This window comes from Egretta garzetta, unplaced genomic scaffold (assembly GCF_000687185.1).
Source record: "Egretta garzetta isolate BGI_Z169 unplaced genomic scaffold, ASM68718v1 scaffold32, whole genome shotgun sequence".
Taxonomy (NCBI): domain Eukaryota; kingdom Metazoa; phylum Chordata; class Aves; order Pelecaniformes; family Ardeidae; genus Egretta; species Egretta garzetta.
The window spans coordinates 2,390,584-2,405,123 of record NW_009259035.1 but is presented as its reverse complement, the minus strand read 5'-3'; the positions used below and the strand labels follow the sequence as shown (position 1 = coordinate 2,405,123).

The window sequence follows — 14,540 nt, the reverse complement described above, 5'->3', positions numbered from 1 at the left end:
GGTCCTGGTTGCCTCCTCCCCCCCTTACACTTCTACTTTCCCATCTGTCATCATAGCATGTCACAGGAACTCCCTGTCAGCCACCTCCTTTCTCTGGCACACATGGTCCATGCAGTAGGATAGGGAAATACAGTAGGGTGTGTGTGTACACATGGGGATGATCCTAGTTCCTGTGAGTTTGCAGGCAGAGCGTGACTGGGCAGAGTCAGTTGTGTCACTGGCACAACAAATGAGTTGGGAGCGCAACATGAGGTTTCAAAGGAGCTCTGTTTAGAGTTCCATGCAGCTCCCTGTCCTTGCATTTCATACTTGGACTCTCGTCTCTTCCCACTGTCAAAGGGCTTTGACCATCTGACATACAAGAGTGGTCATGGGGAGTAAATGAAGACAGAGCCAGCCTCCTCTTAGTGGTGCTAGTAGGTTCTGGAGTCTTCACCCTCAGAGATATTCAAAACCCGTCTACATACGTCCATGGCAAATCCTAGCTGACCATGTTTTGAGCAGAGGTGTTGGACTAGGCAGTCTCCAGAGGTGCCTTCCAACCTTGGTGATTCTGTTCCTCTCCTACTACTGATTAATGTATTCTGAGAGCTGGTAGGGAGTATTGATTAGATTTGTCAGAGGATTGTTTAATCCTCTTTAATCCCTGACCTCTCTCACATCTCCACAGCATGACAGGGCCTGAGCAGAAGGTAAAGGTCTTCACCACAAACAAGTTGTTTCTTTGGAGGTGGCATGTAGGTGGTGACATGCAGATTTTAGTAGCCAGCATGCACAAACAGACCAAAGACCACAGAATGTTTTTTCTCAACAACATTGCATAACAATTTTGGTACAGTACTCACCTACGCTTAGAAGATATTGTGTTTGTGAAAAATGTGATAATGAATAGGAAAGTAAAATGCAAAAGTCAAAATAAAATAGAAAAATAACAAAGCGGCTTTTGCTTGACACATATAGTTACCGGTTTAAAAAAATATTGACCATTATTGTGTATTTCCACACATTACCAGACATTTCTGTGCAGAAAGAAATCTTTCCCTTCATGTAGGAAAATAAATCCTTAAAAATAATATCCATTCGATAATATGAGCAGCTTTGGAACAAGTTTTCTCTTGTTTCTAGCAAAATTGTTTATGGAATGTAGTAAGACTAGCACAGAAGTGTTTTGTTAGAAAAAAAAACATTAATTGGGTGTGTTTTGCACTTACATTTTTGAGTCTCAATAAACAGCTAAGTATTCCAGAAAAGCAAACATAACACATTACAGAGGACACCCATCTGTAGCTTTAAAAGTCCAGTCCCCTGTAAATTAGTTCAGACAATACGTACAGCAAGTGCTCCTATACTAGAACCTCAGAAGAAAGTATCAGGAACCCAACTTGTACTGGTTTTGGCTGGGACAGATTTAGTTTTCTTCATAGCAGCTGGCAGGGGGCTATGGTTTAGATTTGTGACCAAAACACTGCTGATAACACAGGGATGTTTTCATTACTGCTGACCAGGGCTTGCACAGTTTCAAGACATTTTCTGCTCCTCACCCCACCAGCAAGTGGGCTGGGGGTGCACAAGAAGCTGGGAGGGGGCACAAGCCAGGAGAGCTGATCTCAACTGACCAAAGGGGTATTCCATACCATATGACGTCATGCTCATCATGTAAAGCTGGGGGAAGAAGGAAGAGGGGGGATGTTCGGAGTGATGGCATTTATCTTCACAAGTACTCGTTACACGTGATGGAGCCCTGCTTTCCTGGAGATGGCTGCACATCCGCCTGACGATGAGAAGTCATTAATTAACTCCTTACTTTGCTTTACTTGCGTGCACAGATTTTGCTTTACCTGTTAAACTGTCTTTGTCTCAACCTTTAAGTTTTCTCACTTTTACCCTTGTGATTCTCCTCCCCATCCCGCTGGAGGGAGTAAGCAAGCAGCTGTCTGGTGATGAGCTGCCCACTGGGGTTAACCCACGACCGAACTAAAAAGAACCAATTACATACTGTTTTCACTATGCAACAACACATCTGTCCACTACTGTGATTACTTTGGGATTTAAATTTGCTAATAACTCACTCTACCTGCATTAAAATAACTCTATCCAATCAGAATAATTACACCAATGTTAGAATAACAGTCTATCCTTTTTTGGCCTATAGTGATTATGTCCTTAAAGTAGAGCATGGAACATTATAGCATAAGTATTAAGTCACATCTAAATTAACTTCTCTTAGTTACTTGATCTCAAGAATTAATTCAAAGTGTCTAACAACTGCAATCTGATTTTCACAAGCTCTTAATATGTTAAGAAATGTGTATTACACTACAGACATTAACTTCCCACAGGGTATTTAGCTGAAAAGCTTCTAGTTGACTTGACCTAAAATCATAGACAAAAAGCTTAAATTCCAATTTGCCGTTTCCTTTTTTTTATGCTAATAGTATGTGAACAGCACTTTCTCCATGCTAAGTCAAGACTATAAGGCCCAAATTACTACTTCCCTACAATTAGCAGCTTATTCCTATTTAGATAGTACTGTTCAGCCTTATACTATCAAGGTAGTCTTGACAGTCCTTGCTTTAAGTGGCTTCCACAGTTTCTTTCCACAAAGGCGCAAAACGCCAAATTCATTGCAAAAGGGGAAATTTTGTTACGTTAGCACAAAGCTAGTTATAAATGAATGCTGTCAAGTCCACTTCACATGAAGGGTGAACCACTGCCTTACAGGGTTTGCTTAAACAGTTCAATAAGAATTGGTGTTCCTAAATATTCTCCCTTGAGTAGCCCAGCATAGCAGAGAGGAATTTGAATTAAGCAGAAAATCCCACAATTCAGTGATAGAACAAAATGTAACATCTATTTTAACTATGAAAAAACTTTTGTGAACATCACAGATACCAGAGATAATATACATATAGCGAGGTAGCAACAGGTTGCGGTTTTGCAGAGAAAACAGAACCTTGTTACTTCTAAAGAAGGTTGCACAAGGGACATTAAAGGAGTGTGCGCATTTTGATTACCTGGTTCATATTTTTGTAACAGTTTTGTTATATCTGAAAAAAAGCTGTTTGTTTGGGGTTTTTTTTTGAACCCGAACTGAAACCTTGAGCACTCAAATCCTCTCTATAACCTTTCATTCACTACCTTTCCAGCGCAGGCTGTCAAGACAGAAGCTTATCTGCTGTTAAGACATTAATCATTAACGTGTCTCCAGTCTGTAGGTGGAGAGTGTATCCCACAGGGTTTTCTCAAGCCTCTACAGGTCACAAAAACAACCACCTTCAGTTCCACTTTTAAGTCTACTGGTCACCCAGTGTAACACATAAACCATTCAATTCATGTATTTTCAATAGCATCTTCCACCTAATGTATTGGCCACAGATTGCATAAAAATCTCAGCTTGCAAATGGTCTCAGCGTAGACTGTCAGAAGGCATGAAACAGAAGGTCAAGTCCATACTCAAGTAGAAAAGAGTGGGAGAAAATAACGTTAAAGCAACCTGGAGCAAATATGAAAATCACTTCAATCTTCTCTAGACTAGCAGCCAGCCTAGTTTTACCCACTCTCAGTGCTTCATCAGACACCTGCAAAATACCATACTACTCAGCACAGAGAAGAGGAACATAAAAAACATTTTAGCCCTTATCTACATTCATTCAGTGAAGTCCACGGGGGCACAGGACCCTGTTGTTTGTCTCATGATGTAGCAACTAGGTTAGAACTGGTGCTTGATAATAAGACTACTCAGGAAACATTAAAAATGAAGTCATCTGTGAGAAGCACTAATGATGCTTTCATAAGTTGCAGATTTGGATACTGCTTCATAACGTACAATATCAAACACAACGATAGATTTTAATACAGTGTTTTGGGTAATTGCTCCATCATTGCAAGTGCCATTTCTGAAGTACAACAGAAACCTGACTATTAACTGCTAAGTCACCCCAAATCACCTAGGTAACAAAAACCTAGGTACAGTTACTCACACAGAACATCCAGGACACCTAACTAAAATTTAGACACCAGCTGCTAATTAGATAATTATCAAACAGACATTTCAAGCAAGGGCCATAACACATTTCCATTAAAGTGACTTATGTTTTGTCTTTCTGCTCCCCTCAGAGATGTACTAGGAATCTCAAATACTTGCAGTTAATCTCTCTTTTGCTAGCATCTCACTACTTCTGTGTCAATCACTTACCTTTCTTATGTCTTCCCAAGGTTTCAGATGGCCCTCTCTACAATAAATTAGTCAATTATTATTTTTTCCAATTTAATGTTTAACTGACATACTCAACCTCTCCCATTATCAAATTGAACCCTGGATTAGCCCATGAAATATCACCCTGTAATCCAACACTGTTTTTTGCATATACTGTTCTTGATTTATATTGTAAATACACTGAGATATTAGGTACTTGGAGGATCCCCACATAAATAAGCATAGTGCAAGCTTGAGGTAAAGAGGATTTTGCCTAAGCATCAGCATTGGATGGATAAGCAAAAAAACCCTCAGTAATACAGTACCAGCATGCCTCTTGAAAAATTATCTTGATTCAGTATTGTGTTGTTACTTGTAGGCAAGGCAAAAAAAAAAAAAAAAGAAAAAAGAAAAAGAAAATAGAGAAAGGAAATGAAAGTTTTATGGTAGCTGCAGTTACTCTAGTGCGTGATAGGCAATGTGGGAGAAAACATGCATACAACTATTTGACAGTTTGACAAGTGGGCTATGAAGACTTGTATCACTGTTAAAGCTGAAGGAAAAAAGCTGGGATGACTTTAGGCCATGAAAGTCCCTTAACTGGCAACAAGCAGTTTTATCTAATATAACAGAACCATGGGAAAGATGCAAAGAAAGTCAAAGCAGTCAAAGCAACAATCCAGAAAAATAAGTTGTGCAGCTCTAACTGGACTGACACAAATAGGCAAGGCTGCCTTGCTCTAGGCAAAAGGGGAGGATGATGCAGCACTGAGGGCAAGCATAAAAATTTTTACCTGCAAGGATGAAAACTTGTAGCTGAATTTAAGAAGTTAAAAACAGGCAACATATAGGTAAGATTCAAGTGACAACCAAAGAAAAACCCGTGCCCAAGAGAGTGCCCAGAGAAACGCAGTCCTGCAGAACAAAGAGGGCAGTGGTAATGTTCACCCACTGAGACAAGAAAAAGCTGAAAAATAAGGTCTCTCTTAGTTATATAGCACATATACTGACAGCCAGGTGTGGGCAAGGGAGTAGTCACAAAGACAGACAATTATTTTCTTTGTAAATGATTGCAGAGAGGCAGAAAGGCAGGTCTGTGAGAGCCAGCTGTACGTGGGCAGTCTCATTCTACTGCATGCATGCAGTCATATTTCTAGAGCAAGTAAAGCACGTGTGTGCATACAGCACAGCGCAGCTCACGTCTTGAAGCTGGGCAATGTGGTGTAGGAGCTGCAACAATGCTCTGAACGTTTTTTTAACTTGCAGTAATGTACAGCTACTTTCATTCGTATCATCCTTCATGACTACCTGGTTTTAATGACTGTAATTTGTTAGCATTTCGAAATCTCTTCGGAAACTTAAAAATCAGCTGGTTCTTCTTTGTTTGTTTGTTTGTTTTTTTAAAACATTTCCTCTTTAGTACTGGTAAAGGTGATATTCAGGATAGGCATCTTTCCACATCAGCCAATACTATGAAAAGTGGTGGATAATTTTGTTGCTCTCACACACCTTAATTTCTACTGTTATTTTTAAGTATTGGAGACGCCAACTATTTTTTCCTGCTGTTCTGTCTCCTAATGCTCTTAAAGAAGTAACTTAGAACTAATTTAGGGGTCTGATCCTATTTTTTTTTCAATGTGGTTATGCTAATTCTCTCTTACATTTCAACCACCCAGGTTTACATTCTTTTCATTGGTCTTGCGAGGCTGCGTATTTCAGGTCATTAAGGTTTTTTACCATGCTGTTTTGCATTTTTCTCTCTTTCTTTTTGCCTCTCTTACACATTGGAAAAGAACCACCACCTAGCTGGACAACACGGAGATCAGCCATAGCCTCCATCAATCTTCTAAGATACAGTTAACTAGTTTATATGCTATGCCTAAGTATTTAAAGTTGCAACTGATATTGGAACATTTGAATGACCAGAGTTTCTATAGCAACACAAATCTCTTTAAATCGCAGAAGTATCAACCACGTTCATTTGAAAAGGGTCTATTATACTGCACAGGCTAATCAACATTAAACTATTCCAAAGACGTGTCGTGAATTGCAGTTTTCACCTTTTGTGTAACTATGTAATGCTAAAGTCTGAACCATTTTTAATGAAATGGCGGCATCTTGTGGCAGAAATCTGTCACTGCAAGAATGACACCTTCAAAACTATATTCTGATGAAAACCACACGTAATTAGTAATCTACGCAGTTAATCTCAAGCATCTGTTTCAGTTCATTGTTTACATTAGTATGAAATTGGCACATTTTCAGAGTTGTTTTGAAAGTTTTTCTCTTTTTTTTTTATCTTATTTATGAGTAGCATTGCTCTTGTCCAGATTATAAACTACTTTGGGCATCTCACAAGTAAGTTAATGCTGCTTTTTGGGGAGGCGGCAACCATCTTCGTAAGTTTGATACATATTCTCAGTATTTAGGAGATCCACCTATCCAAGCTTTTACCTATCGCCTTCAAAAAGAGCGCTGTCAATCATGCAAGAATACTCTGCTGAGCAAATTGTTTAGGAGGAAGAACAGTTTCTCAGATGCCAATCATCTTCTCATCTCCTGTGAAAATCTAGCATCCCCTCACTTCTTCTGGCTCCTCGCTCCCTCCAGCCCCTCAGCAGAAGCAGCCCACGCTGACCACCAGCACGAAAGAGGAAGCAAACAGGCTCTTGGGGAACTTTCTTTAGTTTGCGAGGAAAGGTTATGTACGCTACGAAGCTTCTTCAGCATAACACAACACCTGGACGAGGCCAGGAAACTGGCATCCACAGCTACTACCACTCACTCGGTGCCGCAGAGCGGAACTGAACAGCAATGCTGCCCTCATCAGGGAGGCCTCGGCAATCCCCCACCAACTTGGCATCCCTTAGACGCCTGTGGTTCACTTCCTTCCAAAATGGAACAAAATGAATACAGATAGCCACAGGAGAGTGACTAATATTTTTCTAGGCACACAATAAAGTTAGATTAAGGTTTTTAATAATAATTCGTTTAGCAATTCTAATTCTTTACCTAGTATTTATTCTTCACAAGGCTCATTCACTGGTAACAATCTGCTACTGTGGTGTTAAACATTAATTGCTTATGACAAGTATTTTGAAGGGGCCTTTTTACTGTTACATATTATTACAAACAATCAATTTTTTAAATTTTTAATTCCTTTTCCTTCCAGGGAACTCTGCTTATTCTTTCGCCTTCTGGCTTGTTGGGGGCAGAGGGAGGGGATGTTGTCACTTTGGGGTTTGGTTGGTTTACTTAAACCTCACTTTTTACTAAAAAAAGCTTTCATCTAGCATTTTTCTTAACATATGAAGTGATATCCATATGCATTGGGGGGAATGCAGGAATAATTTTACCTTCACTCATGAAAATACACAGCAATCGACGTAAAAGTTCTTGGTCTGTGACTGTAACGCAAACAAGCATGAGCAAACACACGTGAATTCGTGGACAATCTTGCTAACAGAAGTGAAAAAGAAATGTGGATTTCATACACAAAACACGAAGAAGTGACTCAAATCACCACCTACCCCACCACACACTTCGCCTACTTGCTGCTGTTACAGTGTTGTCACCTTCCCAGTCCCATCATTAATACAGAGCTGACTAGAATGAAGAGCTACAGCATCAGTCTAGCCTAGAACTCAAATGAGCACAAAGATCTGCCTAATAGCTTGGGTCTAACAACCCAAATAAGGTTTACAGGCTTGAGCCAGGGTTAACCAGCTTTTTAGGGTAGAAGCTACATCTGTGTAATGCTCTGTATGCCTACATGAAACAGCCTCTTTAAATGTCATCATGTTTTTTCTGGCTTTGAAAAGCAAGATGTTATTCACTGATACCTGGATGTGAACTTCCTGCAAAAACATAGAAAAGCATTATAACTATATGCTTTAATAGCACAAAGGTTTCTTGTACTCTTTAGCCATTCTGCCTCTTTATTTCTGTGCTGTATCTCTGGGTGTAATAATCCAGTGGGTAAAAAAAAAAAAATTAAAAAACCAATTTTTTGTTGTTGAAATATATTTTGTATTACTGTACTTCTTCATCTGACAAGTTGGCAACAATCTAGAAACAAGAAAGGCAGATGTATAAAATCTTCTTACTAAAATTAATTTGCCTCCTGCCCTTTCAGGTAGTGTAAAATTAATCACTGAATACTGATAAATCTGCACAATCTGATACTGCTAAGAGAATAAAGAGAATAATCCTCTAAGTGTAGGTAATCCAGTCTGCCCAGGTTACACACAGTGAGTGTATGGGCAAGTGTTTCTGTAAAAGACATCGAGTAACTCCATTTAAGTTGAGTGGTTTTAGTGACCATTGCTTCAGGACACTGGCACACTGGAAAATCTGTCATGCATCAGCTGTACATAGTAAGAATGTGCTTGGTACTGGTGTGATTTTCTCCTGCAATTGTAAGCCCAGCCACAAAGGAACATTTGGGTGATACGTTCAGACACAGGGGTGAGATTTGTGAAGAAAAAAAGACAGATTTCACATCCTCTTGAGAAACCCCCAAACCCCAATTTCCTGCCACAGTTTCCATAAGGGCATTTCACACTAAAGCAAATCCTTCTCCGGGGACCTATTTTTAAATTACCAACCAGGAACTAATATGGGCGAATCTCACAGAGGAAGACAATTTTAGCCTTCCTTGGCTTCTCGGGTGGGAGAGATGTTACATTTAGTGGCAGTCAAAGCAGCGCACAATCCTAAAAGTTGTCTAAGTAATGGTATGAGTCTTTCAAGGATGTGTTTGGTCCTGTGTCATTGTAACATAATGGCTATTACATAAACCTGAAAAGGAAAAGCCCCTTTATTTGTATATCTGTTTAGCAACTCTAGACAGGGGTAGGAAACTTGGCGCTTTTTGCTTTCTATGGAAAGCTGGTTTCAGATATGGGCACAAAATTAATCCTCCTTTTTTCAGCTAGCATGACGAATAAAATATTTCAAATTAAGAATGGCCATAAAGCTTGTTTTAGTGATTCCCATAAGCTAAAGAGTGGATGCCATTGCTATAGATGTTCAATCTTAGCATCTTCTTTATTTCTCTCACTGGAGAGCACATGCATAAGTATAAATTACATTCATCTTAAAACTTTTGTTCTCACCAGCTATAGGAAATCACAAACTTGTGAGTCAGTCGGTTCCTTCCACTATTATTTCACTAGAAGATGTTTTGAAAGTAGTCTCCTGCAGTTATCAGATCTGTCTTGGCTTTTCCAGTCCTCAGGACCCTCAAGGGCTCTCAGAATAGATCCTTTCCTCTCCTCCTTACCTTGTACTCAGAGCGAAAGCATTCAAACTTGTCACCAGTTTCAAAAGGGACTGCTCAGACCTTTCAGATGAGCCTCCTTACAAACAACTTCCCCTCTAGCCAACTTCTGGTCTGAATCTCATCTCACTCATACCAGACATGAGTCCATGAAATAACTAACACAGTAACAATACAGTGTTGCCACAGACTAGCCCACTGTATTTAACCTCAGAAATAGTCATACTAAGTTTTGCTGCAGTTCCCTCTCCCAGTATTTTTCTCCAATGCAAATCAGCAAAGCATGACAAGAAGAATCTCTGCAAAAAGGTTTGCATACTTTCTGTGAAATGTCACACCCTGAAAAGAAAAACTTTTATATTAAATTAATATTAATGTAGCTGAGCCTGGATCACATTTTGGAAGCCTGAGACAGCTCCCCACCCCCTCCTCCTTTATTACCATCTATTACTTATAAAGTTGCTGCTTCTCATTATAGTTACACCAACCACAGAAAAACAAAAACTTACACATATGGGAATAAAACTCACCATGCTGTTCATTTTTGAAGAGGACGAGCTTGCTCTCTGCTTCCGTAGGCTGTTAAGCTCTTCTGTGTTTCCATCCTTTGGTTTTATGATCAGCCGACTGCCTCCAGCAGTACCTTCTGAAGAGGATCTCAGTCGTTTCTCAACGAATCTACCTTCTCGGAATGGACTGAAGCTATTGGCAAGATCAACTACAAAGAGAGAAGCAACCAGCACTCATTACAGAGAATTACTCTCTACAACTATTTTTCTTAATGAGAACACTGCTTTGCTTGAAATGCTTACATTGAAAGGCAATTGCATAAGAGAGATTCTGTAGAAAGCAGATCCTGCTTACCTAGATAAAAGTGTCACTTTGGCCACCAGTTCGCTGTTCAGCCCCCAGTGACTACCACACTCAGCACATTACAGCCCAGTCCACGGCTCCTCACAGAATCCAGAAGGACCTTTGCTCCATCCTTTCCTTTCTCCTCTCATTCTAGGACACTTCCAAACCGCTGTCCAGTAAAATCCAGCAGAGAAACTATCACTGGTCCAGTGGTGCCAAAACCCAACCCGCCTTACCCTTTGTCCCAAGGCAAGTCTAGGTTTTGTAGGGCCAGGTCACAGCTTTGTTACCACTGCATAGGACAGAGATGCGTCCTGGTTTTGGTTTCTGTTTGGTCTTCCTAGATCAGCTCTGCATCCATATCCTCCAAACCCAGCCTGCAGCCAGCAGGCTGAATCCCATTCCCCAGCTCCAGTTAAACAATAACACATCAGAAAAAAAGGAGAAAAATTACTATTTTGGGGTGTTGGGGCAAATTTAGAAATGGGGGAAGAGAAAAGCATAATAATGTAACATAGATGATCTTATCTTTTGCCTTTTGCGAGAAAACTGACATTTTCTCTGAGGCTCTTCAAAAAAATCCATACCACAAAAATATATGAAGGTTTACTAAAAAATGGCACATCAAACCTGCTCATACATTAATGTCACGTCCACAGTGCCATCTATAATATCATCAGCTGTGAGACCAGCTACAGAAGAGAAAATATCTGTTACCAAAGAAAATGCACAGAAATATTTTGCATTCACATCTGGTTTTAAATACTGTTTTAGCAAAACCAAATGTTCAAACCAGTCTGTCTGTAACAGATATAACTACTTATAACCATATCTTACTGAATGCCATGTAAGCTTTTTCTGTATTTGTTTCATTTCACATGGCAGGATTCTATATATTTTTTCAATGGTCCCTTTGTATGCTTGGCCAGTTTCTAATTTTAAATACATTCTTCAAATATTTCTGTGAACATGAATTCCATTTACAAAAATCTCTCTATCACAGTTTCAAGTCCAGTTACCTGCCTTCCAGAAATATAGAATACAACTGCTGATGCACAAGTTTCAAATGCACTGTGTATTTCTAAACATCACTCCGAGCTGCCCACTTGCTGTTCTGCAGTACACTCTAGTAAGTCAGATTCGAAAGGATGAGCTCATTCACAGATGAACCAATATTGCAAGGAAGACCAACCAAGTGCTCAGGACCAGTAATGTACATGAATGAAAATATTTTTTTCTCCCAGTTGACTAAGGTTCTGAGGGAAACAAGTCCCTTCTGGTAAAAGCTAATTTAGAGGATTAATTTGACTTTATATTGCCATTTACATACCGGATATCCAACCAAACCTTGCAGTGACACATGATTCAAATGGCAAGATTGCTTTTGATTGCTTATAATCTACATGCCTAGATAAATGTCCAAGCAAAAATAGGGGTATGAATTCATATGAGTTTACATTCATTCACCTGCTAACACAAACACTATAAATACAGCCCTGTTAACTCTGACAAATCTTGGCCCACCAGATACAGCCTCAGGATTATACAAGAAAGCACCAGTCTTTAGGTTGGTTTGAGAAAATAAACTGGCAGAGATAGATGTCTTTTGACAGATGTCCTTCACTCAAGGGCCCAGTGCCTTTATTCATCTGTATAGACTGGGGTTTCTAGACACAGCCTTTCCACTTAATCTTGTTAATATTTCCAAATTCCTTTTCATAAGCTAAAGAATCAGCGTGAAATTTAATGGTAATTAACTTTCTCCATTTCATATATTACAGAATTTGCACAATATTATATCAGATAGAAGCAGAAACAGGATCTCTCACTGCCACAGAAACATCCACTCCAGCTACTCTGTAACATCAGTCAAAGAGCAAGCAAGAGTCAGCAAATTCTGAAACCCAGATCAATAAAAGATAAACCGTGTTATTTTTCATAACCAGACTAAAAGGTTTAGTTCTCTGGCGATGTTTCCATCTCAAACAATGCAACTCTTTGGCTCAAGTCCAGAATAGGCACACCTCAACAATCCCAGCTTCAGCCTTCAACAAGAGGCAAGAATCAATACTCTCTTTCTTAATTCATTTTCTACCACAGGAAAGCATAGCTACAAACAGCACTGATGGGTGATAGCAAACTGTAAAATGTGAGCTCAAAAAAAATCATAGATTTTTTTTTTTGTTTAATTCCTACAATTTGGGGAGGAGGGCACAATGCATAACTTTTGAACTTCCTAGCTACTGCTGGCAACTCTATGAAAACATGTTATGACCAAGCAATGCTCACAGAAGAACTGAATCAAAAAACACCCCCAAACACCAAACCCAGCAACAAAAAGACCATGAAACATACCTTTAGAACGGTTTGTTTCATAACTCTGTTGTGTTTTAAAGGACTGAGGTTCAGAACATGGAACAATCTTAGACTCAGTTACAGGAATTGTCTCTCTCACGTGCTTGGATGGCGTGCTTTCATCTCTGTCCCCACTCAACCCCTGTGCCTTTGGAGAGAGTATCACTGGTTCTTCTCTACGCTGTAACGCAAAGGTTTCTAAATGTGCATTTGCCGAGTTAATTTCTCCTATGTGCCTGGCATTGTTAGTATGTACTTCATTGGCTTGCAACAGTGCTTTTGTTTGATTAGCAGATGAGGTTTTGAATAAAGTATTAGATTCAAAGCTGCACGAGCTTGCGTGACTCACAGGAGATACGCCAGCAGAATGGCCAGTACTTTCCACAATATCCATTTCCCTCGCAGGAGCAGCAGCAGGATTAAAGAAGATTTGAGAGGTAGAGACATTGTGGCCAAAATCCTCTGTCAGCAGCACCCCAGTCCCGCTGCTGGGCAGAGCATCAACCTCTGAAACAGAATCCTCTGTCAGGGCAACAAAGTCAGAGGGGGTCTGGGCAGCCGTGAGATCAGCTGAGAGCAGCGGGGACTGCAAGGAGCTTCCCATGCACTCTGTCGTCTCAGCCGAACATGAAGGAGAGGGCTTGGCAATCACAGGTTCACTTTCCACGTACGATTTAACCTCCAGCAAGCACCTGGACTGCTGCACCGAGGTAACTGACTGACTCTCTGGAACAGGTTTGGAAAATTTGTAGTGCGATGAGAAAGATTTAGGGAGAAGTTTTCGCGTGGATTGTTTGACAGAATATCGGCTCTGCTCCTCTGCAAATCCTGAATCATCACCCTCATTCTTCCCAGAACTTATGCAATTTATAAAGACATTCTTATTAGCCGAGGGCTCCTTTCCCTTTTCAAAATCGTCCGTCAAAGACCTTGTTATCTTCTTGCTCCGTGAGCTGCCAAAGCCAACCGAATGCCTTCCTCTGCTTTTAATGTGTTCCTCTAAGCTCAGTTTTTGAAAAGTGCTGAGAGAGGACTGAGCACCATTTGAGATGTTAACGTTCTGACTAGCCGAGTCAGGCTTCTGCTCACTCCCTTTCTTGTTATGGAAGCTAATGGAAGGAGTGCGGAAAATACTCCGGCGCTTGCCTGTGCTCCCTGAGCTGGAGTTCGTGCTGGATGGGGAGGAGGTGTGGACACCAATGGCATTAGCAGAAGAAGGTGAAGAAGGAAGGGAATCGTGTCTCCGGCTAATACTTCTCCTGAATATTGGCAACCGAGATACTAGAGTCGATCGTCTGGATCCTGAGTCCCCCATCAGGGCACAAAGCGTCCGTGGCTCTTCGCAGCCAGTAAACTAACCTGGGATGAGAAAAAAATTAAATAAGATAAATGATTCATCCTCAAAGTCCACTTGAACAGGCTTTAAGTCAGCCTAAATACATGAGATGCCAACACCCATTTTATGTACAGCTGCAAGTTGTTGCATAGGCATTACTAAAGACTTTTAAAATTTCAAAGTGATGTGGCTCAAAACATTCTATAGATGAGAGATACAGTATCGTATATGATATATTATACAGTGCAGATCACACTGGGTAACACTAAGATCCACATGCCAAAAGATGTATCACCCAAATGTCCTTGTTTTTGTAAGTTCTTGGGACTTTTTTCTAGGACCTGGAACAAGTCTTCTTATAAACTCTAAGCTCTCTTAGAAGAGACTTGATTTTTCATTATCTAAATAGAACTAAACATTATTTTGTGTTCCTAAATACTCAGATTTTTTCAAGAAAGAAGAGGATTTAAATTTTCCAGTTCCCTCTGAACTTTCAGTTGGATTTTTAATTCCTTTAT

At 40.1% G+C, this 14,540-nt stretch overlaps 1 protein-coding gene across 2 annotated transcripts in view; it reads right to left on the bottom strand.

Moving 5' to 3' along the window:
• The window catches only part of CCSER1 (coiled-coil serine rich protein 1), a 643,608-nt gene extending 629,607 nt beyond the window's left edge, over positions 1–14,001 (bottom strand). For both annotated transcript variants that reach the window (XM_009634846.1, XM_009634847.1), the window contains exons 1-2: positions 12,687–14,001; positions 10,007–10,194 (exon numbers count right to left, since the gene is read on the bottom strand). In XM_009634846.1, coding sequence (XP_009633141.1) covers positions 10,007–10,194; positions 12,687–14,001 — 1,503 coding nt within the window. The remainder of the gene's footprint in view (positions 1–10,006; positions 10,195–12,686) is intronic.
• Positions 14,002–14,540: the final 539 nt, after the last annotated feature.